The 27,060-nt window shown below is 39.9% G+C and overlaps 2 protein-coding genes across 4 annotated transcripts; both read left to right on the forward strand.

The window, feature by feature from the left end:
• The first annotated feature begins 2,342 nt into the window (after positions 1-2,342).
• snrpd3l (small nuclear ribonucleoprotein D3 polypeptide, like) lies at positions 2,343-5,537 on the forward strand. The gene is made up of 4 exons (XM_072371418.1): positions 2,343-2,452; positions 3,091-3,231; positions 5,007-5,199; positions 5,352-5,537. Exons 2-4 carry the CDS (start codon positions 3,106-3,108, stop codon positions 5,414-5,416), a joined length of 384 nt encoding a protein of 127 aa, XP_072227519.1. The 5' UTR covers positions 2,343-2,452; positions 3,091-3,105; the 3' UTR covers positions 5,417-5,537.
• Positions 5,538-5,699: 162 nt separating this feature from the next.
• Positions 5,700-26,200, forward strand: LOC140276641 (calcium/calmodulin-dependent protein kinase kinase 1). 3 transcript variants are annotated; one of them, XM_072371419.1, is made up of 18 exons: positions 5,700-6,165; positions 11,256-11,551; positions 11,925-12,269; positions 13,596-13,643; positions 14,576-14,629; positions 15,536-15,587; positions 15,743-15,876; positions 16,357-16,393; positions 16,573-16,594; positions 16,714-16,802; positions 18,296-18,495; positions 18,696-18,749; positions 18,871-18,944; positions 19,054-19,141; positions 20,660-20,791; positions 21,608-21,711; positions 21,914-21,967; positions 22,914-26,200. In XM_072371419.1, exons 2-18 carry the CDS (start codon positions 11,321-11,323, stop codon positions 22,984-22,986), a joined length of 1,791 nt encoding a protein of 596 aa, XP_072227520.1. In that variant the 5' UTR covers positions 5,700-6,165; positions 11,256-11,320; the 3' UTR covers positions 22,987-26,200. The 3 variants fall into 3 exon arrangements, with proteins under 3 accessions (XP_072227520.1, XP_072227522.1, XP_072227521.1); XM_072371420.1 differs by lacking the exon at positions 5,700-6,165 and adding an exon at positions 8,954-9,233; XM_072371421.1 differs by lacking the exon at positions 21,914-21,967.
• The last annotated feature ends 860 nt before the right edge of the window (positions 26,201-27,060 follow it).

Genomic DNA, 27,060 nt, shown 5'->3' on the forward strand with positions numbered 1-27,060 from the left:
AGGGCTGAAATATCCAGTATTTAGACCCTACTTTATAACATCCCTCAGGTGATGCATGTCAGAGTTAAAACCTAGTTAAGAGGTGGAGGGGATGGTCTATGGTCTATGGTCCTGTGAGACTGGATTGTGTCATGGCACAGATCTATCTGCAGAATAATTCTAAAAAACTGTGCACCAATTAAAGTGTTAAATAGCAGATGGGCCTTCATCGTTATGTTGTTTGGAGCCATCACCATGTGTCTTAAATCTGGCTGTAAATCTGAGCGATCAGGGACAAAGGGCCTTTGTCATCGGGGAATCAAAACCAGCGATCTCTATGAAAAGGACAGCCATCGGTGTTGCACTCAGGCCTTCATGATAAAGTTGCCAGACAAGCTCATAGAGAGTTTGCCCTGAGGAATCTGACTACCACTCAGACAGTGAGAAACTGAATCTTATCATTTCATGAAATGAAGATCCAACTATTTGGCGACAGTTTCCAATAGTAGGTGAGGAGGAAACCGGGCATTTAGCGTCACCTCATTATTACCAGATTTTTTTTCTGTGACACAGACTGATTGACTTGCCAGGGCAGGAGAAAACATGAAGTTTGATGATTTATGGGGAAATCCTATTTTCCAGAGTGCCCGTAGTGAGAGATATATATTTCAATAAGATAACAGCCAGATGAATACCAGGACGATAGCACTGGACAGAGATCTCTGGGAAAGACAGTGAAGTTTTAAACAATTAACTGTTGTTTTGTGGTTATTTTCTGTTGTAAAGCTGAATAATCCGCCTATCTAACTCTACCATTACCCACACTCATACTGTTATAGATGCAGTGTTTACAAACTGCAAATGGCAGACAGAAGTTGCTCTAATAAGATATGTAATCAGTTGTCTTATTGATTAGAGTCATGTGCAACAGCCTGAGGCAAACCATAATGCAGTCATAAGTTGCACACCATCTCTTAAGTAAAGATGTAAAGTAATTTCTTGAAGTGTTGAATAGCAACAAAACACATGCTATTGCTACAGTGAATGCTTGATCAGTGATTTGATAATTGCCATGCAACACATGTCTCTTGTCAATTCAGCTTCTAAGAAACAGAAATCAAAGGCACCCAGGTATACAGACCAGTTACCAACCACCCAAAACAAAAGGCTTGTTTGATCTTTGCAAATACCACTCCATATGCCTGGGTTGCATCCCTACTTTCAGTCAAGCCAGCTTACATAAGAGCATGAAAAAAAATAAAAATACACCCTCACATGTGCACACACAAACATGTAGAGTGCATACACATGATCGTAGGCTACTCAGCAAGGAGTGTTTACAGAGTGGACTGGCGTCTGACGCCGGTCAAGGAGCCTAATGCAATGGAAATCAAATGAAAGTTCATTTGGTGATGTCTTTTATTATCCCATTATGCCTTCTCTTTCGCCCATTAAAAAGCCCTTCCACTGTGGAAAAGACCTGCATTAGGCAACTTTTATGTGCCTTGTAGCACTCCCAGAGACATGTCTCCATGAATAAACAGACATGGGTATGTATTTAATATGTTACATGTTGATAAAAAAATATGCATATTGGTTATTTATTACAATTTGTGGTCATGTACAGGGGTATTAAAATTTATTAAATCATTTATTTGAATACATCTTTTTATATCTTGTGTTGTGCTATTTTGATAAGCTTGAGATTAAGGTCATGCCATTGTGTGGTTATGGGTGATTCAAATCTGAGTTATTTCTTCAAAGGAAAAAAAATGCCATGATGGCATCATGTACTGGAGGGAAACAATCCATCCATTTTAACTCGGGGGTATGCGGCCACTTTAAGAAAGACATTTTTAATTGATGGTGCCTCTGACATAAATTTAAATTTTGAATTTGAATTAGTGTTTATATTTGGGTCTGAGGATTTGGAGAAACACACATTTTCCACAAAATACCAGACAGCCCTGAACTAAATGCTAACCAGACTTCAGCAATGGAGAGATTACAGTCAACGAATGATGAAACTTCTCAAATGTAAACATATAAAGATCAGCTGAAGTTAATGATCAGTGACCATGTTATTCAGGTATCAGATTAAGAGTTCAGTTCTGATGATCACCAGATGAACAGCGAACATGGTTGATAAGGTATTTCTTAACTCTAACTCAACAAAAATTTCTAGCTGAGTCAGCTGTAGCCCAACTGGTGTATTACTGGTGTAATAAAACAACGTAGAAAAGCGTTTTGAGACAACGTCTCAAAAGCCTCAGCTCAAAATACAGATCCCACAATGCTTTGCGGACGACACCACCGGAAACAATGCCGGAAACACTAAGTTGACCTACGGTTGCATTGTGGGTAGGTGAAAAAAAAAAGGCTCAAAAAGAGACGCGAAAGCGACAAGTGCACGTTGTGGAGTAGCGCAAGAAGAAACGACCACAAAGAAAACTGCTTTCGAGAGTCACTTGAGGTAAAAAAAAAAAAAAAAACTTAACTACTGAGAGGTAATGGTTGTGTAACTTATTCTATTATTTACATTGGTTTGTGGCTGTGATGCATTTTAAGGCGAATTCGTTCACTTAACAACATGGCTCCGCGTACTTCTCCGAACCCAACACTTTAGTTGAATGACTAGTTTAATTTTAATGCTACGAATATACATTCACACCATTTAAGGGTTTAGTTTGTTGCATGTTCTGTAAGATTATACGTGGTTGTAAGTTATGTAACTGCTGGAGTGTTTAAGGAGTGCGTTGTAGCCTAGCTAGAAAATATTGCTAACTTCGCTAACCGTTAACATTTTGCTAGGTTAGCATCGAAATGTTTAGCTCTGACCGTGTTTTGCTTAAAACTAGAGAGTATTGCATTATCTCGCTGCAGTCTTTCAAAGAGTAGTATTTGATAACGGAGTTAAAGTAAAGACTAATTTAAAAAAAATAATAATACATTTCTTCACTGTACTTGCTAGATATGAAATATGAAGAATCGGAAATGTTAGATAACAAAGTGGTTACTGATATTTCTTTTTATATAGACTCATTTTTTGTGTTGCAGGGCTGTTGTAAGTTTGAGCATTATAACATACCTTATTATCACGTTGTGTTTTAGGAAGAGCATAGAAACATGTCAATCGGCGTACCAATCAAGGTCCTGCATGAAGCAGAGGGACACATTGTGACCTGTGAGACCAACACTGGAGAGGTGTACAGGGGCAAGCTGATCGAAGCCGAGGACAACATGAACTGCCAGGTTGGGTTCTTACAATAAAAAGATAAAGCACATATATTTAATTGAGCTAATATACATGCACTTAATATTTGTTATAGTTTTCAACAAACACTTTTTGTTTGTTTTATTTATGCTTGGAACTTCTCAATTACTTTAACACAAATCATGCAATTTCCATTAATGGGAATCATTAATGTGAAAAAAAAAAATACAATCTAGGGGAAAAACTTCAGTTGAAAGGAGCTCTAGATCTACACTGTATACACCATTAAGGTGCCTTAATTTTCCAACTTCAATAATTTGATCGTCTTTCAGGCTTTGCTTGCGAGCCCGTCGGTGCCTCTGAGTTATTAAGGACATTTATTTTACTTAGCTGCGTTTGATAAAGCAACACAAGTTTAGAAATCTTGCAAAGTAAAGTAGAACTTCAAGAAAAATAAGTAATTTTAGTTGGTGCTTTAAACAAAAAAAAAAGGCACCAAACTCCCCTCTTCTGAACAGTATGATGGCATTGTCTGTACAATAGCAAAACATTTAACAGTGATGCGGTTAGGATGAAAAGATGTGTTTTATTACATGTTGAATGAAGTTATTGGTTGACGTATTAGTATCGCTGACAATTAAATTTGCATGTCCATTGTGTTTAATTCACCTAACTCTTTCTGTGAATGATGTCTGATTACAGACTTAATTTCCCTGCACACTTTGGGCCACACAGAGAACATGGCATAAAAAGTAGTTGCTTTCCTTTGTATTTTATGACGGCGTGACTGTTTCATGTTGTCATTTTCAACATGACATGTCTCTTCTTGCTATTGTTAGACATGTGGAATTCCAGTATTCCACGAGCGCTTATTCAATATTTTTAAAGAGTTAAAGAGTAACTCATAGTTTTGTGAGGTGAGTGAAAGTGAACGCTGCACGAAACATGCTGGTGACTAAATGGTCCCAGTCTGTATGCCTAGTCCTGTAGCACTGAATGCTGAAAGTAGCTTTGGAAGTTGTCACACAAGGCTCAACCGTTCTTAATGGCACACTTTACCCAAACAGTGACTATGGCTAAGTACACAAGCGCATGAATATTTTTTATAAACGGGGGTTTTCACTATTCTGTCTAAAAAATAAAAAAAAAAAATAAAAAAAAAACACCAAGGGCATGAGATCCACGGTAATTGTTAACTGGGTATTATCTTATTGTCAATCAAAAGGTGTTTCTACGGTATCTCCCCTCGACTGCTGAATAGTTCAGTGCGTAACTGTTTTGAAATTCAGGTGGTCTCGTCAGAGTTGTCCTCCCTTTCAGTCCGTGAGCAAAGCATCTCACTGTAACTACTTTATTCTCAATTTTTCAAGAACTCTTGAGTCAACAAAGGCGAGGCAGGGATATTGGCAGCAGGTTCTGGTTTGCCATATTTTCCCCCTTTTTCTTTTCATTGCAGCACTTTCTGATCCATTTTCAGCTGCTCGATATGAGTAGATGTAATGTTTTATTTGTTTGGTTTTTTTTAAACTGTTTTTGAGGTCTCTAAGCATCTGATCATACACAAGCTGTCTGTAATAGTTGTTGAGTAGTGGGATGCTGTTTTTGACTTGGATAATTGTATTATCCTGGAAAGCAGGTTACAGACCAGTCTGCTTACAGATGATTTGCATTGTCATGTTCAGATTTCTTGTAGTGGATCTCTCATTAACATTGTATACATCAAAACTTTAAAAAGCTGCTCTGTCAGCCAGTGTTTTTTTTTTTATATTTTCTTTTGGATGTAAAATTATACATGTTTCTCTTCCCCCCACAGATGTCTAATATCACAGTGACTTATCGTGATGGCCGTGTCGCACAGTTGGAGCAAGTCTACATTCGTGGCAGCAAGATTCGCTTCCTGATCTTACCCGATATGTTAAAAAATGCCCCTATGTTAAAGAGTATGAAGAACAAGAACCAGGGATCTGGTGCAGGACGGGGCAAGGCAGCTATCCTTAAAGCCCAAGGTCAGTGGGAAGCTTTGTTTTTGTTCTTGTTTTATATGATTTGTAAATAAGGTTATTGTTTTTTTTTTTTTTTCTGGGATAACGTTGCACAGAAAGATGATCATGCCTCAGAATTCAATATTTAAATGGACTGTCTTTTGTGTTTTCTGCAGTGGCTGCAAGAGGTCGAGGCCGTGGTGGAATTGGAAGAGGCAACATCTTCCAGAAGAGGCGATAACTTTCTGTTTAGACTTGTTTTATAATTTTGTCATCTTTGGATTTAAGTAACATGATTATTCTTTGCAATCTTGTGTTTTGATTTAAATTTTTTTAATGAAAATAAACATGTTTCTTTTGGAGGTTTACTGTCCTCTCTTTGACTCTGCTTTAATATTGTTAGGTATTGCTTTTTTATCCCTTCTGTCACCGAAGGCCAGATTTACCATTTTCATGTAGGATGGGAGTGGGCCGGTGACATGAGTGTATCCTGCTTTAGGACAAATCAAATTTTTATCTGTTTACATTTATATTTTTCTCTGTGGACTTAAGCACAATGTTAAGAGTTTGAACTAAATGGCAACATCTATAGCTGTTTTGGTAAATTTCTCTGTTGTGCATTTATCCCGCACACCACAAGGGGGCGTGACTTGCCCATGAAAAGTGTATAGCTGAAAAAGAACCATGAGGTGGTTTGTTGAAGTGAGAAAAACAAAGAGAGGGGGGTGCAATAGGCAGCGGACATCTCGGGAGTAAGATATTTGTGACCACATCGTTAAGCACAGCATGTTAAATGCCTGCTCTCAACACTTCCTATTTGTGAAGTACGGAACCTGCGTGTTGTGCTCATTGGCCCATCACAACATCGGCTGTCAGTCTCCTACAGTCTCTGTTCCTCAAAGAGCTAGCTAGCTGACGGACGCCACTTAGACATCAGAGGGAGAATGAGCTTTGTTTTTCCTCACTTCTAAGCCCAAGTAACACGTAAAGGTAAGTCGTAAAACATCAGAATTTGTGTTTTGATATTTGGCACGGTCCCGCTGCAGGCTGTTGTGAGGTTTAGAGTCGCACTGGCATCCATGACGCTGTAATCTACAACATCTGTATCTTGACAGATGAGGCGGCTGCTAACGTTAGCTGAGCGGCTTGACTTTGAAGCTCAGGGCTGAGTTGGCTTGGTGGGACTTCAGACGACATCAACACTCAAGTTGACTTGGTGACGGCGTTAATATGAAAGACGCGTAAGCGTTTTGAGAGGTTAATGTAGTAGTTTATGAGTGGGGAGTTAGCTATTACTGTACCAGAAAAGCTAAACCTGCCCGCTGCAGCGGCTCGTTCAAGTGCAACTCATCGATGCATGTGAAATTGCACAGGCAAAGAGTCTTCATGTGTTGGTGTTAGTGTTTGCTCAAAGTAACGTTGCTCAAGAACCCAATGTAAATGCATCGGTCTCCATTGTCAATATGTAACATTACTTAATCCAAACATGCCATTCTTACCACAGACCATCCTCCTGCTATAGACGCCCCCTGATGTTACTTATTGTTCCTGTATTTCTAGGCTCATGGAAACCAACGCGGTTAAAATTCACCAGACGCGCAGGAGATAAAAATCGGAACATGAACGACTCTCTCACAACATGAATACAGTGGTGTGCGTGCGATGACAGACTGCATGTTTAAAAGTCCTCCTTTTAACGCTCATATTCTTGTGCCGCTTTTCATTTTGAGAACTGGTATCACATTCTGCTCCTGAACCAGTTTTGGAGAGGTTACTCTGAAATATCCTGGGTTGTGGATTATGAGTTATACTGTCAAAAATGAAGCATTCAGTTCACTCTCTAACAATTGTCAAGATAATAAAGATGTTTGCTCAGTAATCTGACTCAAGCATCTCTAGAATATAGACTGTATGTTGAGAGCTTTAGCTTTATGCACAATCTCTGATCTAGATATAGAAATAGATTCTTGTAAACATCTTACCCTCCATGATACTGCACTAAAATAATTAATTTGATCTTTATTCTCAGTAATCGTTGGCTATAGCATTTATTTTGTAATTTAATTGCATAACCTGGTTACCATGGGTAGTGACTCACTGCTGCTGGTACTGGCTCAGCTCAGTTTAAAGTTATGAGAAAAGAAGTTGCTAAGAGCTGAAACAATAAAAAATAAAGGCTTATTGTTTAACAGAGCTTATAACTTAGTTTTGCAAAGTGCTGTGCAGCCAAAGTTAGTTATTGTCGTTGTTATTGTTTCACAAAAATGACTAGATGTTTATTAAGGTGAGGGATGCTGTTACTTCTTCCAGATTTTCAGTGACATTCAGCTGAGATCATCTGATGAAACCCCGGTTTAGTTGATCCAGGACACCCATGCCTCCGTTTACAGGAGCTTATCTCTTGCAGATCACTGACAGTGTTGCCCTGTTGATCTTTTAATGAAGCCGGAGATCCTCCTCTGTTCCAGATGGCCCTGTGTTGTACTGGTATGTCTGCAGGACCGTGTCTGTGCCGTTATTAATGATGTACATGCCTTTGACCCCCCACAGGCTCAAATCAGTCCTCTCCTTCCCTCCCTTCCTGCCCAGATTGTGAAGGTCAGATCATGTGACGTTTGTAATAAGAGGCGCAGTGGTGCATCTGGAGCTGGGCAGCATCTGTTGGTGTTTTACAAGGCTCACATCTAAGCCTTTGTTCTTCGTGGTGCTGCTGTGATCACCAGGGATCAGGGAAGTTAAAGGTTCCAGCCAGCATTTCAGTTATTCATAATGGCCTGTATCTTTGTCTTGATATTCTTATTTTTAGTGTTAGGTTAGCTCTAGCTGTGGTGCATCTGAATTAGATATTTTCTCAGTTTTGCTGCGCTGTTGGATCTTTTTCAGCTTGGATCTATATCTACCTAATTTTGGTGTAGGGGGTGAGGTAAAATTGCACCTGTAAACATGACTCCTGTGTTAGTTTTGTCAAAGATAAGTCATACACAAATGGGATTTTATTATCTTGAAAGGAAAGTGGTCTGATGAGTGCCAGGCTGCCTCTAGTTTTTAGTCTCAGAGACTCCCTTCTCAAATAATGGCTGTTGACAGTCAAATATCCGCACGAGCCAACTCAGCTGCTAACCACGCTAATGCAAACCCTGCTGACCAGCATGCTATTGCTGACATTAAACCAGCGAGCAAACAATAAGCTGCTATCTGACTGACTGACACTCACTGTCCAAAACCTGCAGGGCAGGGAACGAGACAGCATGTCCAATTTTGAAGCTGCTCAAACACCCTGTCATGTGAATGGGAAACAAGATTTGATATGTTCCTTCACAATGAATCAAAGTAGGTCAAGCATGGTAAGTAGCCTCTTCTTTCAAGATATAATAAGCCCACCGTAGCTGCGACTGTCATCCAGTCTCACAAATGTATTGCCTCTGCTCCACTGAGGCTCTGATCAGGGAACGCTTTGTTAATTTGGTGGCACAGATTGCTCTTGAAACTTGATTTCAAGAGCTTTATTCTCGGCTCAGTGTCACTCGCGCTGTGGTGAATGCGAGGAAAGTGTCTGATTTTGAGACTAGTAGGGGAAACTAAGAGGTCATAGAGAGCGGAATATGTGGTCTCTGCCAGCGATGAACAACACTCAGACCATGCTGTTAATGTGGGGTGGTGTAGGAGAAGCTAAGGTGGATAAAGGATTGTAATTACGACTTAATGCCTCAAAAAATAGAGGTTTTGGATAAGTATGGATAAGGTTGAAGAGAGGTAGGCAGTAAGAAACACAAGATATAAGCTGCTGTACATGGAAACTGTTATTCTTCTTTTTGTTACTTTACAGCACTATATATAAGCTTGAGAGGCCATCTGGAGTGGGTGTCTCTTCCCACATATTCTACACTTGGCTCGAGCACCCACCGTCTCATATACCTTTTGGCTTTCTTTTGTTTTTCCGCATCTGTGAGTTTTTCACAGATCCCTCACACTAACGTTGTGAGCTCTCTCAAATCTTTTCTTCCTTTTTCGCTCCCTCTCTGCTCTTTCCTTCTCTTCGTCCCTTAGGTAACGAGCAGGTAAGAGGTTGAGTGGGCTCAGAAATGGAAATGACGCTGCTGAAATCGTGCATGGGGGAAAAAAAGAAGGAAAAGTTTTGGTTGGATGCCGTGCAGATGATGATTATTCGCGTTTTGTGGCCGAATTCAAAAGCGTGCTGAAGCGTTGCTTTTATAGATGCATAACGCTGAATCTACTTACCAGAGCTGAAATTTGTGATACTAGACGTGTTTGCATGAATTAATTAGCACTTAGCAGAATGTGTGGGAAAAGTCAAGGCTCCATGGAGGTGTCATATGGAAAGAGCTTTGTCTGCTTATGTTTGAGTGCTGGTGAATAGCATCTCTGATTGTATTTTCCACACATTTCCACGATACCCACTAACCGGTTTGTAGCCGGCTTTGTTTGTTATTAAACCTTTTATGTACATATTACTACTGCTCTATCACATGCAAAACAGTCACAGATTAAATGATTCTATATTCATCACGTCTGGCAGGGAGGTTATGTTATTGGTACGATCTCTCATTGTTGTTAACTCGTCTCCCGCTTCACAGTTGCTTTGAGCGAGGTCACACTTAGGAAGAAAAGAGAAATTCACAAGCCATAGAGACGGTATAGTTCAGATGGACCAAGTTATTGTTTATCCAGTTTGATTCTTCCTAAATGAATGATATAAGCTGTGTGATAAGTCCTTGCTCGGTAACATTTTGGTGCTGAGTTTAACGCTAATATTGAAGAAAGGGGTTGTTATTCGTTAAATTGGGTCTCTGGTTCTATCCCTACGGGGCTCTTCTTGCTGAAAATCATGGCACAAGACTAATGTGTATCCCTATCTCCGTGTTTTTTGTGCATTTTGTCGTCATTTCCAGGATTTATGTGGTGAAGAATGTCCACGTCAACAGGAAAGTGCTGCTGGTTTGCGCTCTTTTAGCTGATATTTGGTGACGTTTGCAAACACTGTCAGCACGTGGAAGTCTTTTTCAGCTTGGTCATGATATGGTGGATGTTAGTTTGCCATTATATTTATTGAAATGCCTTTTGTACAAAGCCATGTAAAGAATAGAAGTTACATTCAAGCCAAAGAAGAGCTCCTTAAATCTGCCTGATTTCAAGCTCCAGAGGAAGCAAAAATCTGTGCGAAAGCTGCACGTGATTAGGATTTGGATAAGAGAGTGAGTCCAAGCTTAGATTAATATGAGATGTGTTTCCTACCAGCTTTTTTCTTTTTTTTTCTTTAAAGGAACAACTCCAGATTGGTTCACCATCATGGGATACTGTGCATGTTGTCAGCTAAGCATGAATCATGTACAATGTTTGTAATGGCCAGCTCAATAACTGACATGCAGACCTTGTATTCAGGGAGAGTGGAACATGCTGAAAGTGATGTGCCCTTAAAAGGAGAGGATGTCTCTGAGAATCACCATCGCTCGGCTCTGATGGCAGCTGTCCTGTCAGAATAAATCAGAGGCTTGCTGTTGTTTTCATTATAAAAGAATTCAAGTAAGACAGAAGAAGAAGAAGACGACGCTTTTTAGGGTACCATCATTTAACAGCACACTAACCAGAATATTCCTTTAAAAATGACAAATACTAAAGCAAACCCCCTCAGTGATGTCTTAAGACCTGCTAGATTGGTGTTTTAGTCCACAGAGACACAGCCCTCTGTTTGCTCAGGATGTTTTTGGTCTGCAGCCTTGGGTCAGAGGATGTGCAAACACCAGCCACTGACAGCGTGTAGGTGTACAGTCTTACAAAAATCGAGTGATCACTTCCAATTGGTTGTCACTCATTTGGATTCTTATCGCATGAATTCTGATGATGCAGTGCCCTCCTACACATTTTTTTGAAGGTTTGCCGTGTTGTGAACATGTTTGTTAGTGCGCTGGAATGTAACTGCTGCCGAACAAATGAATTCAAATCAAAATGAAAAGCTGTAATACAGTAACCACTTTATCTGTCTTCAAGAAGGTCAGTGCTTCTGTAAATCATGTGTTCACCACATGCCTTTTGTTGATCTTCAGTTTGCTGTCTTATCTCAGGCACAATTCCCTCTGAAGTTCCCATCTGATGGAGCAGCGGTTGGCATTCTTTGTGAAGAGGCATCATGTTTCCTTGTCATGTAACCCCTTGGACTTCTGCTGAGCCCCCAGCATCCTGCGGCAGTCATGCACCCCCAGTGCATCCCTCACAACCTCTGCCTGATCTGCTGTGCAGCTGTCCTGCTCCACCTTTGAACACCCACTCTGAGACACCCTCTCCAGACCCCATGGAGTCCCTTATCGTGGTCACGGAGTATGAACCCAGCAGTCCACCCGGGGAGGCCGGGGAGGAGGAGGTAAGCTGAAACATACTCGGGTAACTCTATAGTGCATATGTGAAATGGAGCCTAATTTGGTGTCTGCTGAATGAAATGTACAAAGTAAGATTGATAACTTCTCCATGATTTGCTATGGAAACATTGGTATTTAGTAACAGCTCAGGAACACGAGTGTAACTGGAGGCTATATCCTACTGTATTTTACAGGTGTTGCTATAATTTTATCTCTCTTATAAACACAGAAACAGAATTAAGGAAATTGCAATAAATGACAATTTCATTAAATTTTTGTGTAAAACGTTCACTGGAAAAGTAAAAATTGACTCTGATTTTGACAAAATAAATTTCCAGAAAGACAGGAAATAAAAATCAATGAAATGTTCCACATCAGGTAGAAGACATGGACAGTTCTGAGACGCCTGAACCAACTTCCTCCACGGCAGCAGCACCTCTCCGGACTCCATCCTGTGACCTGCTGTCCCACACAGTTGTTCGGTCAGAGGCTCTCCTGCCCGAAAGCCAAGAGCAAAGGGGCAGGTTAAGCCTGTCTGACCGGAAGCTCTCTCTGCAGGAGCGCTCGCACACTGCGACGTCCCCCTGCAGCTCCCCTGGACTCAACGGGCGCTATATCTACCCATCACTGCCTTACTCTCCAATCACATCACCCCACTCCTCTCCACGCCTGCCCCGCCGCCCCACTGTGGAATCCCACAGTGTCTCCATCACAGATCTCCAGGTATGGTAAAGCCTTAAATCTGTAATGGTCCCCCTTTGAAGGTTTTGAACACACATAAAACCATTTTTAACCTTATTTATTTGCTTCCAAGTGATATTGAGAAGTTACATTAGCAACACCAGTTGATTTATATTGATAATGTATAATTTATGCACTCTGTACAGCCACACTATTTTAGTTTGTCACTGACCAAATAATCAAGAAATGACAGGAAATGACCTAATTAAAGGTCATGAGTATTGCAAGAGTGATAGCGATAATATCATTGTTGATCTCTGAACCATATGGCTCACTGTTTCCCTTGAAGACATGCACATTACATAAAGCATCACACGTGAACGGACTAACTAATGCTGACAAAGAGCCAGGCTCCTCTTTAACATCTGTTTGTGTGTCCTAATATCAAACCTGACTCAAAGGAAGCAGAACTACATGTGCATTTGTCTTGAAAGCAGCAGTTCACTGGTAAAGACCAGGCTTTGTGGATGCAAAGGTAAGTTTGATGGTCTCAGTGAACGTAGATATTAGCTGTGTTTAGCCCTGTTAAGACATAGATGTAGGCACAGCAGCATCTCTCTTCGGACGACAGCCAGCAGAAGTTGTTTGATTCTGACATGAGTGTTTGCTTTCACTGTGTCACAATATTATAGATGTTGGAGGGGGATGCGTTAGGGGATTTTTTCTTCATTGACTTTACTGTTTGTAACTGTCATGTAAACTACAACTGCTACTACTACTTATACTGTCAATATAGAATCATTAGTTTTGAATCTAGAATGGTTTTCACAGTAAAACAATGCCACGGGATCCAGAGCCTTCAGCTGCTCTTGACCACCACGGCGGAAGCTGCTTCCACAACACATCTATTAGCTGGAATCTGTTGTACAGTTCGAAACACATTTGTTAAGATAAGCATTTGTATCATAATCCAACTGTAATCCACTCATTTCACCCATGCCACGTTCACTTTGATTTTAATTGTTTAATCGTTTAATTATTTGCCGTATTAGGCTTTGGTGTCCATGGGTGTTTTGATAGCTGGCAGCAAATTAAAATACTCCTTCCTACTTCCTTATAAGGAATATGAAATCCGTTACAAGCACACATCCTGCCTAAGAAGAACTGAAAACGTATCTTGACTACGAGACTTCACATACACAATTTAAAAGATAGATATTGTAGGGAAATTCAGAGCACATGACTTTTTTGGGAATTTCAAGGTAAAAGCAGAACTAGTTAGAATACCCAGGATGCAAAGTGCCCACGGCATGTAACTGTAACCATTTTCTCCTCCTTTCCCTTTGCTTTTCTCTGTCTCTCCTCAAGGATTGTGTTCAGCTCAACCAGTACAAACTGAAAGATGAGATTGGAAAGGTACCATCAGGAACAACTCACTGATTGCTCCATTTCACTGACTCTACCATTTTCTTCTCCTCTCCACCTACTGCATGTCTGTCAAGTGGTGCACATCATCAAGGACATGCAGTAACAGCCTCTGATATCCTCTCTCCCAGCTGTCCTCATTTCCTAAACTCTGTGTAAACCACCAGGCCATGAGAGAGTTGGAAGATGGATGAGAGGCTGGTATAAATAGCACTCTCTAAGGGTTGTGCTAGGCTTAGTAGAAACAAGTGTATGTGGCTTTGAGTATGTGTATGCTATAGAAGACTTGTTTTTTATTAGTTTTATGAAGCAGAATGTGAGTGTTTGTGAATTTCTGTACTTGCAGTAGACAGACATGCTAATGTGTGTGGTTTTGAGGCCAGTGGAGGCAATTAAAGTCTTTCAGGATTGTCAGAGAGGCTCCTGTTATCAGATCACCTCTTGGACTGTAGGACAAGCTCTCTGCTGCCTCTCCGAGCTGCAATCTGCTTCCCCAGCAGGAACTGATCCTGCCTTCACTCCCTCTCTCTCTCTCTGTTTTTGTGTGTGTGTGTGTGTGTGCATGAATTTGCCTGCTTAGGCTTCTAATTGGGACTACTTTTTTATCCTGAATTTCCTGTGTGTGGGCACAGGGAGGGCTGATAGCATAAACCAGATCCAGTTTCCTTAATTAGCCTGAAATAAAAAAAAATGAAAGCAAGGGGGAGAGATGATTTGAATTTCTCTGTTCTCACTTTGAAGCAGCTGGTGCACTTTCAGCTTACACTGTCAGCCCACTCACTTCCCGTGTGTGTAAATGTTTGTGTGTTTGCTCGTGTGTCTATTTCTCGACATTTTGAATGTTTGTTTTGGACGTGTTGGGATTTTATGTATTTATTTATTTGCTCCGTTTCACTCATTGACTTCCGATCTCTTCTACTTAGGGCTCCTATGGTGTTGTCAAGCTGGCTTACAATGAGGATGACAACACATACTATGTGAGTTTCTCGTGTGCACAGGATCCCAGTTATTAACACTGTCTTGTCTCTTGACACACACCCCAGAATCACAATCTAACTGCACGATAATCAGCCGCCTTTCCTCATTTATTGGTGTGAATTTATGTGAAAGCTCCTCTTGAGAAAATAGCTCCAGATAATTGAGTTCACAGCGTAAACACCATCAGCTCAAGCCTTTCTGTTTGCTGTTCCTAACTATTGGAGCACTTCTCATTGAGCTGCGTGATATTGACTGATAATGACATGAGGATTATTTTAGTATTTCTCTCAAGTGACAAAGCCCACATGTCACATCTAGGGATTATATTGTTGTCATAAAAGCCCCCAACAGTGTGGCTGCTCTCTCTGTTAAACTCTCACTCCGTGGTTGTCGGCTTTGGTAACTGTTGGATGAGCATTGGTTGACCTTGTGCTTGCAGGTTAATGTTAGCGTTCATGCTTTGTTTTATTTTATTTTAAATCAGAGATTTTTCTTGTTACCTGCTTCAGGTCACAAGTGTTTAAAGGAAATGAAAATATTAAGCTGCTGCAATCACTAAATTAACAAACTTCTGTTTGGCATGTTTAGTGTGTGTAATTTCAGATGTACATTTAAGATTCAATCCCTCAGGAGGTGCCATGTACTATAAGGCTAGCTTTTATGATCACTTGTGCTGATGACATTTGTCAGTGTTAGTTGTCTCAAACATGAACGGAAAATTGAAGGTAAGAAAGACATTTATTGATGCAGGCATAGTCATCTGTAGGTGTATAATTGGCTGTGCTGTCACACAAGAAACACTTTTTTGTTTATTTTGTCTTCGGATCTCTTGCCCACTGGACTCCTCCCCTCTCCATTTACTCTCATCCCCTTTCAATCCATTTCCAATTCTCTCTCTTGTGTAGGCGATGAAGGTGTTGTCCAAGAAGAGGCTGATGAGGCAGGCAGGTTTCCCACGTAAGTCAGAGGCAGATGGTTGCCATAGTAGAGAGCAAAGGCTCTATTGCACCAGTAGTACATGAACGCTACCTGCCAATATCTCAGCACACCCTGTTTTTCTGTTCATCCTCCTCTCCCTTACCAATCACCATTGTTTTTATCTCCTCCATCAGGGAGGCCGCCTCCTCGGGGGGCCAGAGCAGTCCCTGAGGGTCCCGCTCAGCTGAAGGGGCCACTGGAGCGAGTTTATCAAGAGATTGCCATTCTTAAAAAGCTGGACCATCCTAATGTAGTCAAACTAGTAGAGGTGGGTAACGCTGAAACACTGAGATGCATATGTTGATGAAGTTTAATATCAGTTGGTAGAGCATTTCTTGAATGAATGAATGAATGAATGAATGAATGAATGAATGAATGAATGAATGAATGAATGCAAGTATTAAAACTGGGTTAAATCTGTACATTGTACCTCTTCTATTGTCAGCAGAGTGGGCCGATGGGAGGATCGATAAAGGTTCAAACAGGATCCATTAAAGATTTTTTAATCTTTCTGAAAGTGTTTTGAGGATTCTTAAATGACAAACCGTGTTAAACCTTAAACCAGTCGTATCTTATAAACACTGCTTTGCTCCCTTTTATTCATGTTAACATCCCATCATATGGCATTATAATTGTTTTTTGTGAAGGAGTATTTAGTTTTACCAATCACAGAAGATAATCTGTTGTGTGCCTGTGTGTGTTTGTTTGCATTTACCCTAATTTCTGTTTCTCTGTGATGTGGTGCCAGGTTTTGGACGACCCCAGCGAGGACCATCTGTACATGGGTACGTTGCAGACAGGCAGTCAAGCTGTAAAATGACACGCAAACACGATACTGTCAGTCGCACACAAAGAAAGCATATAAGATGGCCATTTAAACATTCCCCTGAAAGGATATTGTTTTGTAGCTTGTTTGTAACTGAAATGCTTTCCTCACTAATGTCATCTATGTTTTTGTGCACAGTGTTTGAGCTAGTGAAGCAAGGGTAAGCTAAGCCTCTTTTATTTTCATGATTCTGGCACTGGAATGAGCTCAATCTCATTAGTTATGATTGCTAATTGACCGTGTGTCTGTGCCTGTTTACGTGCCTTCATGTGTACTCAGGGCTGTAATGGAAGTCCCGACAGACAAACCATTCAGTGAGGACCAGGCCCGGTTTTACTTTCAGGATCTGCTCAGGGGAATCGAGTATTGTGAGTCTCTTTAAAACCCTATACATTTTTCTCTTTGATTGCATAAATTGAGAATGGGTTGATGAAGGTTGTGAATCTACCTCTGGTATGAACCATTTAAAGTAATCTTGCAGTTCTTTTGCTCTTGGGCTCACATGTGTGTGTGAGTTCTGCACATACACCTGCATACACATGAGTTTGTTGTCATGCCAAAGAGGCTGACAAAGATGCTCAGTTTTAAGCAATAATGCAAGGTCATGTCATGTCAAGGCCCAAATACAGTTTGCTTTTTCTGATTCACACTGTGAAGGGTTTGAATGTGTGAAATCAATGTGACAGAGATATCATTTTGATAGACTATTGCTGTTGTGTTGTTGTGTTGTTTTATCTGCCACACAGAGCCATGTAGTAAATGTTTGGACTATATAAATATGTTACAACAGTTTCATAGGAATCAGTCACAGCTTCCGCTTCGTGTCATTCACACGTATGCACAGCAGATGAAGAACTGTTTTTTATGATTATAAACCCACCCATCAGCAACTTTACCAACAGAACCAAGCAAAGCAAATGCAACAGAACCAAAGAGCTAATCGCTTATTACTTACCGACAGGAACAAGGATGCTAATTGGACTTGCATCCTTCTTTCACTGATCTCTCTTGCAGTAAAAGCCAATCTGATGTTTATTCTAGTTATGTGTCCTCTGTGTACACTTAATTTCTTTATCTTTGTTTCCTCTGATGGCATTGGTTTTATTTCTTTTCTTTTTTCTTTAAACTAGGTAGTTATAAAAATGCATTAGAAATAATTACGTAAACAACAACAAACTCTTACAGCTTTACCAAGCATTTCCTGCCATTTGTGCAAGTCCTTCAGCTGAGCTGTTCTGGACTTTAGCCACCCACAAGGCTCATTTCACATCATCTCAGTGGCTCTTAATGCATTTCAGCACAGAGGAGGACGTTTTGCACAAGTGTCGTCTAGGAGACAGCAGTGGGAGGGCTCTGAATCACGAACAAAAGAAATGGCCAGGAATTATTGTAATAGAATAGAAAAAGAAAAATACTTTATTCATCCCACATGAGGGGAAATTCAAAAACGTAGTTTGTAATAGTCATTCACAAAGAAAAATTATATGCTTGTATTCTTTTGAGTTGTTTGTTAAAAAAAAAGTTCAAACTGATGGACATACTTCATTTTTGTCCATTTTCATATCTTACACAAGAACTGTTGGTGTTGACGCTCTTGTTTATGAGACTAATTGCCAAGATGTTTAACTATCTCACTGTCCTCAGTGCACTGCCAGAAATTCCTCTTCGTGTCTCCAGCTAACAGCTGATTTGTTCAGAACCTTATATTTAAAAACTCAGAGGATGAAATTGCTATTAAGACCCCTTCTCACACCTCACACCTGGTTGTATATACGCATGAAAACAAAGAGTATTCATCTCTTTCCATGAGCAGGATCTTACAGAAGAAACATTGTTAATGTAGTGATGCTTTCTTTAACAGTACATTACCAGAGGATCATCCACAGGGACATTAAACCTTCTAACCTGTTGGTGGGAGAAGATGGACACATCAAGATCGCTGACTTTGGAGTTAGTAACCAGTTTGAAGGAGCTGACGCCCTCCTGACCAGCACAGTGGGAACGCCTGCTTTCCTTGCTCCTGAAGCACTCTCTGAAACCAGAAAGAATTTCTCTGGGAAGGTGATGCAGCATTTAGCTAGCTACTGCCATCTGGGGATGGTTTTCAGGGATGCAAGAAAGTGTTTTTGAATTGTTTTGTGATATTATTGTTCCACTTTTCACCCATTTTAGATTTTCATGTCTGGTGTTACAGTCAGTTATCATAGACCATTAAAACAATTTTATGAAAAATGTTATTGGTTTGTTTTTGTTTCTCAAAGGCTTTGGATGTTTGGGCCATGGGAGTAACACTTTATTGCTTCGTCTTTGGAGTGGTGAGTGTGCGCTGTTGATGAATTAAATTAGATGAAGGAATACTTCTTATTGTTCTAAAGTAGTGTGAAAATGTCAGGTCTGGTAGTCATCTTAAAGCCAACACATTTCTTGTATTCAAAGTGTCCATTTATGGATGAGCGTATTCTCAGTCTTCATCAAAAAATCAAGACACAACCTGTCGTGATACCGGAACGGTAAGTTTCGCTTTCCCTCAGAGTGTATTTTGCTTATTTATTTAATACGCATTTCATCACTCATTTACTTAAGCAACTGTTTTTTTTTTGTTTTTTTTTGTCTCAACAGTGCCGACATATCAAATGATCTCAAAGACTTGTTGTTAAAAATGCTGGACAAGAATCCAGAGACCAGGATATCAGTGCCACAGATAAAGGTAAACACTGCAAATGATCTCAGAACACGAGACAAGTAATGTCATTAGTTTTCAATTTTCATTGAACAGTCTATAGATATCCAAACAGATGAGTGTTTTTACTCAGCTGAAATGAGAAAAAACTCCAGGAACACAAAAATTTGTTTAATTGAAATTTTTTTGAGATGCAGACTCTGTTTAGTAAATGCACCAAATGCGGTCATGGTACGTTTGCTGCTAGTAGAGCAAATGGGGGATTTTAAACTAAAGACTGCCACAGATTTGAATAATTAACTGCATTATATAAACAGGGAAAAGTAACAGCCTCAGTTCAGCTGGGTTGATGATGTGACATCCTTCAAAAGCACTTCTATAAATAGATACAGTTAAGAAACTTCATAACATCCCAGGAGCCTTCCTCAGTGTCAGCTGTGGAGAAAACCACTGTAATTTCTATGGTTACACAAGGCCAGATGTCAGTAATATATGTAATGTTACAGCCAAGTCAAAAGATCATTTTTCCTTGGAACTCAGCATTTGAAGAGATTATCTGAAGCTACATTAAGTGGGAAAATGGTTGCTTAAAAGCACACGTAGATAAAGTATGAGTTGCTATTAAGAATATATGTGGCAGGTGGGAAGATGCATTAGTGTGATCCTAACAATCATGACAACTGTGTGAAGTGCAAAGACTGTGGAGTTCTCTGCTTATGTGATTACACTCGAAACAAAGCTGTATATTGCAATTAAATCCTGCTCATCTCTCACCATGCTGCAAAGCTGATCCTTTAATGAAGATGTGCCTGTTTCCAAGCAAGAGAATTACTTGTTTAAGGTGGTTAAAGCAGGGACTGTGAAATGGTGCCCTCCCTTGCACTTGAAAATCTAAACTTTGCGGTAAGAGAAAAATCAAAGAGATTTAATAAAATGTGGAACGGCTCCATACAATTCTTGGAACGCGATCAAGTTAAAATAGGACACACGTGATTAAATATAATGACAGAGAAACTATGCCTCCTTATGTACATAATGTCATCAGTGTCATTTTTTGTCAGTTAAGTTATTAAATTGTGTTAAAAAGAAAAAAAATATTTGAATCTTCATGTTTTTAAGTCATTTTTGTTTTATTTGTCACATTTTTTAAAATAATATTATAAGCCTGACAGTTATTTGTGAAACTGCAGACGTCGAAGCAGGAAGTGTCTCAGATGGATGAATACATATTTTAAAAAGAAAAAGAATAATCTCTCAGTGGGATGCAGGTCAAAGTTAGTCCAAGGAAAGAGATGTTGTCGAGCTGTGTTTAGATTCAACTCTGAGAGATGAAAGTCAGCTTTCAGACAATGCTCACAGCAAAATGTTTGATTTGTTCTTTAAACCTTTTTGACACTCTGCTGTAGACTGTTTGTCTCGTCAACTGTCAGTAGCAGTTTACATGTACGTGTAGATAATCTAATAATTATTGCATGATGAGTCATTTGTTGCATGATTAGCTCACACAGATGGAATGAAATAGACTTTTTGTGAACCTGTGTTCAGGTGCACCCGTGGGTGACAAGGCATGGTGCCGAGCCTCTTCCCCCCGAGGATGACAATTGTTGCATGCTGATTGAGGTGACTGAGGAGGAAGTGGAGAATTCTGTCAAACACATTCCTAGCCTGGCAACTGTGGTGAGTTTCTCCTCACGAGCACAAAGAACGATCGGCCAAATGCAGTTCACTTTTTTTCTCTGATACCATTGAATAAATTGTCATAAAAGGGTTTCAGTTTGTGCTCGTCAGACACAGTGAAAGGTTTCCCTGAGAATGAATGCACTATCAGAAGCTAATGTTGGATGATATCTATTTTTTTTTTTTATCACATTGCACAGTCCCACGGCTTAGTTGCTACAGACCTTTTCACGTTTTGGAATCTTTTAAGCTGAAACTGATGTGGAACGGTGGGGTTGAAGTTGATCCACTACTGATAAGCCTCTGAGTCTGCAAGGGAGTTAGTAACAGACGTGAAAATATTTAAGTGTAAAGATAAGCTGACAGCGCAGAAACTCTGACCAACGACTCTGCCGTCACTCAGCTTCTTCTCTGAAGCTGGGTGGATGTGTAAGCACACACTGATGCTGGGCTGAGCCCCTCTCTTTTAGACTTTGTTAGGGTTTTTTCTTAAAGGGCTCTGCTTTGATGACTGTTGGGCATAAACCTGTTTCTTGTATGTATGTTGTTATTGTAGCTTTTAAGTGTTTTACACAGAAGGGCAGACATAGCATCACTGGTGATAGTTGAATTATTTCGACCTTAGAATTATGGTGCATCGTGAGTCTTTAGTTGAAAAACAGAAAATGGCATCTAATTAAAAAAAGATGGAGAAGTCATTTTGGTACTGTGTTGTAATCAGAAAAGATATAAACTTAAGAATGTATCTTTAATTGTTGAAAACTAGTTTTTCTTCATTACGTTTCTTTACATCATTTTGTTCACTTCTTTTTGCAGATCCTGGTGAGAACTATGTTGAGGAAGCGCTCTTTTGGAAACCCCTTTGATTGGGGCCGAAAAGAGGACCGCAGCAGTTTGTGCGCTCCAGGGCAGAAGCTCACGTAAGGATTTTTCACAGACACGCTACAGACATAGCATCCTGCGTGCAGCTTGCTATCGCCATGATATTCTTTCTTCGAGCTGCCGGAGCCTTTTGTGCTCTGATGACATCGGTTTAGCCAGCCACAATGCTTGTCAAGCAGTTTGTCTTTAGAGACTGTCAGTAGACTGTCATCATTTCTCTTCCCCTCTCCTGCCCCCCAGGAAAGGCAGAGCAGGCAATGTGAGATACTGCTACATTCATTGTAACCAAAAAAGGTAAATAAAGTTAGGACAACCCTTGCCTGGTTTAAGTGGTAGAGAGGATTCTGTACGATCCTTGGCATGATATTAGCAGCTTTTTCTCCCCAACAAAGCTGTGATGGTCCAATACCCATGTGCATCAAATTTGGTCATTTGCCTGTGCTAGTTTCTAGGCATCTCTTGGAATGTTGTGCTTTGCTCTTTTGTTTATATTAGGCTACCTGCAATACAACTTTTTCCAAATTTAATGTCTTAGGGTGCTTTTGGTGTAGCATGTGCTGTGCAGCGCAGAAAAAGGTCCCATTCAACCAAGTAGCAAATTATGGAAAATGACGTCATTCAAATCGTAAAAAAGCTAAATTTGACACACTTAAGCTACTTTGTCAATTGCCAAACAATTGATAACAAATGAACAGAATTATTTGTAAATATTTGGTATAATTTCCTATATAACAGGGGAAATATGCTGCCATTTGTTAGTGTTGTGTTGACTGGCATTGTACCACGAAGTGTTGCCACATGACATGGCAAAGTACAAAGTCTCCCCCTTGTAGAACAAAAGAAATAAGGAATAAAGAAAGAATTGAATCATCATATTTGTCCGCACATCATAAGCCAAGAGCATCCGTTTGTCTTGATAAATTGTTCCTCACTGTTTGCATGAGGCTCTTTTTTCCATAGTTAATGACAGGATATGCCTGTACATTTGTTTCCCCTTCCCCCAATCCTGACCTTTTCTGAGTTAGCCCTGTTTCTTTACATGCTCAAGTTTTTCCTTGTTATCTGTCTGCTGTGGAAATGAAGTTCTTAGTGCTCTCTGCCTTGCATTGTATAACTGTTAATCGGTTGCTTTGATTTCCCAAACAGGGCCTATCTTATTTGTTTCTAATCTCAGTGTTATAGGATTCAGGGTGGGCCCACAGCATTGCCACAACTAATACATGTCTGGTGTGTTTTTCAGGAAACAGGAGAGCGGTGATGGCCAAAAAAGTATGGACCTTCCCTATGTGGGGGAGGATGAGGCTCTCTCCTGACACGGACGCTTGAATATGCACGCTGGTGGTATCTTCCCACCTGCAAGCACACAGCACGACAGCCCTTTACTCAGTTTTTAAACTGGCAGCCTACACCTACAGAAGTTATTTTGGGAGGTGGACAAGTGTGGAAGATGCTAAAAGAAGCGAGGAAATGAATGATCTAAGGCACTTTGACGACCATTTCTTAACTTTTGTTCTCTTGTCTCTTCTTGTACAGCTTACTTTGGATTTGTGGGATTGTGACTGTCATGTGAACCTTCCAGGGGTTGATCCCCATGAACCTTGAACTTTCAGCCTTTTCCCTCAACCCACTTTCCACCTTTTCCTCTCCTGCATGCATTTATAGTCCCAGCATGCTTCGTCTCAGGCTTCAACTGCACAGTTTTGGTTTTTATCATAGTTTAGCCTCTTCTGTTTGGTCTTATCTTGACAATACTTTCAGGTACACAGGGCATGTAAGAGGTGGTGGTTGAAAGGAAGGTATGGTCATCTTCACCATCAACATTCTCTTCAGTCTCAAAGATTGTCTGGTTCACTCTGCTTCAGAGTAACAGTGCCCAGTTTTGTAATATATTTTAGAGTGACGTATATGTACAGTTTACCCAAAATTAACACGGGGCGTGAAATGTGTTAACGTCATTGAATGCACGCGTTTATTTTCTCAGTGCAAACATTGTTTAAGCTATTTATGAAGATTCACACACTTCTAGATATCCTAGTTTGATACCCCCCACCTAAGTTTCTTATTTATTACAGTAAGTAAAAGCTTTAAAATGATCAGCATAGTGCTTTGTGAACAGCCACATTTGTCATTACTGCATTTAGACGGCCTATGCTTTTCTGCTCCAGTAAAACTAGTGTTTTTAGGGAATCTTTTTTAAGTGCGCAAATATGATTTTTATGTGTTTTCTATCTATTTTAAAATTCTTGTAGTTGCAGCTAATTTAGTTAAAGACAGTGACTTACCAAATGCACAGGAACAGTGGGGCACGCCGGTGCAAAATTGTTTTGTAGGTTTAGAAGATGTTCGTTTCTGGTCAAAGCTGTAAATCAGTCAGCGCGGCTCCATGCGCAGTCGAGGCGAGATACAGTTACAGCTCGACTTGGATAATTAATTGGACCACCTTCCTTGTCCCGGTATGAATGCACACGAGCTAAATTGAGTTATTGGCTGAAGTATGTCCCATGCCACAACAGTGCGGACTGTATGAGTAAACGGTCAAGAAACGGAACTTTGTATCATCGCACATTTAAGTAGAACTGAATTAACTGCACAGATGTTCTTAAGTTACTGGAATAGTGACTTTGTCAGACGATGCTTCGGTTATTAAATCAGGATTTGATGAAGAAGGACAGTCAGGAAATGCTTGAAGCAACCGTAACTTGATACGTAATTCCTGACACATTTAGCCATCTGACCAAAGAAGCTGAATAATATGAGAATGACAGAAAAGGATGCAAAAGGTTGAAGCTTTGGAGCATGTGCGGTGCGCCTAGTTACCATTTGAGTCTAGTGGAGGAAATGTATATAGGAATGATCCAATCCCCAACCGCTTTCTCTTGGTTTGAGAATCGAATTGAGCAAGATTTTGTACGAATTTGGTCAGACTAAGATGTCTACATGTCTACAGTTTTGGTAGGATTAACACAAAAATCTGTTTTTTTTCTCGTGTCATGTAAACTTGCTGAATCTGTTTGAGCAAATACGATGTTGTGCTACGATACCAGAACATTTTTCTTCTGCATCATGCGTTTGTTTCACACACACACACCATGAAAGTTGATGTCTGTATGGAGACTGAACGGAGAAAATGGCGACGATAGAACATCCAGTTAAAATTGTAACTTTTCTACTTGTTTCATCTTGTCAGAGTTTCTTGCATTATCTTTAAACTGCACATTTCAGGACACCAAAAAAATGTGCATTTTGTAAAGTCACTTCACAAAATTCTAAACTTATTGTTGAGCTGTTAGAGCGGCTGCTACTGACATTAGCTTGAGACAGAAGCGTAGTGCTATTGCAGACTTTTCTACAAATCTATGCATATCTGTTGAGGTGTCGAACTTGAAATCGTCATCTTTGCTCAGAAGTACAAGCCGCTCGACTAATATTCCACTTATATCTTTTGTTTTGATTTGTTCTCATGTTTTATTTCAGGTCTCAAAACACAAAATTAGATATTTTCACCCAGTTTGGGTATTTCTTGTCACTGTAGATTAAGTCACTGAATGTGTCTCAAATTAATGTAGATTACTGATATGGCATTGATTAAAACATCTAATGCTTCCACGTACTATTTTGTTCAGCACTAGTTTGCTGAATGTATGAAAAAGGGACTGGACTTTTTTTGTACTCCTTCCTGTATTTGCATGTCACTCTGCACTGCACCCGCTGTATATTTGTTTTTAAGACCTGTACTATGCACATGATGTGTCTTTATGGTGCAATGGTACGCCCTGTCAGATTATACTGAGAGCACACTCAGTGGTTATGTTCAGAGTCCTGTAAGTGTTTGATTTAGACTTCCTTTTATTCATTATTTCATTTTTTTCCAAGCACTGTTTAATGAGATCGACACTTTGGTTTTAGATGACCGTAAGTCTAAACTTGTTTTGGATGCTGAACTCCGGTGAAGATTTAGTCAGTGTTGATTGAAAACGCTGCAGTTTGTTTTGTTCCGTGAGGTGCTTCCACCTGAATGATGGATACCTTTCGCTGATGTTCTGAGACGGATGCATCCCCTTTGGTGTGACTTTTCCTCCCTGATGAACAGAAAATGAACTGATGGACTGTCAGATTGTGAGTGAGTGACAGTGAAAGCTACAAAAATTAAAAAGAAGAGCATGATAAATCTTTTATACTTGCAATATTTAATCTTGTTGTTTGTTTGAGTTCACCTGCCCGGTGACATCAGAATGGCCAGGCTTCGTAATTAACGACTACTGTTTACATTTTTCCATCTTATGGAATGATTAATTTCATTAAGAACTCTTTTCCACTAGATGCATGCCACAGTGTTGTCATCGCATGAGAGGACCTTCACCACAAAAATGTGACATTATACTACCAATGCTGTACCTTGTTCATCATTAAAAATTATTATTGCCTTTCTGTAACATGGATGGTCATGTCATTAATTGCGTACAGTTTACAGTTCCAGAAAGAGGCCACCAGTGGGTGCTGTTGACTGTAAAATGTATAAAGCCTAAAGGAAGTCTCAGGCATATCAGTCATTCTCAGAAAAACAGCTATTATTTCCATCTCCTCCAACCTCTTTTAATTTAATGCACTCAGGTGTATTTCTCATTTAAACTCTAGAGGTCATTTGCACAACATTTAATCTTCAGCGTTTATGTGTATGACGTACAAGTTGGTCAAGATTTCATGTGCTCAGTGCATTCTTAACCTGCTGTTTACAGATTAAATTTTGGCATTGAACTGTGAAAGCTCTGTGTAGCTCTTGCTGTTAAGATGCTCATGTCAAGCAAACTAATCAAAATACCGAGAACATACGACCCTAATAACATTAAAGTTGAGATGGAAATCTCCTGAGAAATGTCAGAAGTAATACATTTTACTGATTTTTAAAAAAGTATTTTCAGCATTGACGGTGCCTTTCCAGATTTGCAAGTCGCCAGTTCCATACGTGCTAATGCACCCCTATAACATCAGATAGAGAGAAAGATACAAGCTTTTTAACTGAGCGCTGATAACAAGCAGGAGAGTCCCTCTTCTCTTTAGTCTTAACGACGTTGTGTGATTTCCAAAAATACATTTGAATTCATCTTACCACAGAACAGTTATCCACTGTTGCCTCCGTTCATTTTAGATTAAGTTTGACCCAGAGAAGACAGTCGAATTTCTGCATCTGTGGATGGAACAGTGAACTGTGTTCACTGACGATTCAAACTTCCTGTTAAACAGGAACAGAAATGCTGATTGATGACACAATTTTTCTTAAGGCCTTTACAGTACAGTTTCTTTCATAATAATACAATGTATTGGCACTACAATATTGTGCATGTTTTTTTGTTTTTTTAATGTGCCATCAAGAAAACATTTAAATGTGA

Source organism: Leuresthes tenuis, unplaced genomic scaffold (genome assembly GCF_036924035.1).
Source record: "Leuresthes tenuis unplaced genomic scaffold, fLeuTen1.0.hap1 SCAF_19, whole genome shotgun sequence".
Lineage (NCBI taxonomy): Eukaryota > Metazoa > Chordata > Actinopteri > Atheriniformes > Atherinopsidae > Leuresthes > Leuresthes tenuis.

Bases quoted from the DNA above. Each gene is read 5' to 3' on its own strand.
- snrpd3l (XM_072371418.1), top strand. From the start codon at position 3,106: ATGTCAATCGGCGTACCAATCAAGGTCCTGCATGAAGCAGAGGGACAC. The intron at 3,232-5,006 runs GTTGGGTTCTTA...TTCCCCCCACAG, and splicing joins AGGACAACATGAACTGCCAG to ATGTCTAATATCACAGTGAC. The intron at 5,200-5,351 runs GTCAGTGGGAAG...TGTTTTCTGCAG, and splicing joins AGCTATCCTTAAAGCCCAAG to TGGCTGCAAGAGGTCGAGGC.
- LOC140276641 (XM_072371419.1), top strand. From the start codon at position 11,321: ATGTTTCCTTGTCATGTAACCCCTTGGACTTCTGCTGAGCCCCCAGCA. The intron at 14,630-15,535 runs GTGAGTTTCTCG...TCTCTTGTGTAG, and splicing joins AGGATGACAACACATACTAT to GCGATGAAGGTGTTGTCCAA. The intron at 15,877-16,356 runs GTGGGTAACGCT...ATGTGGTGCCAG, and splicing joins ATGTAGTCAAACTAGTAGAG to GTTTTGGACGACCCCAGCGA.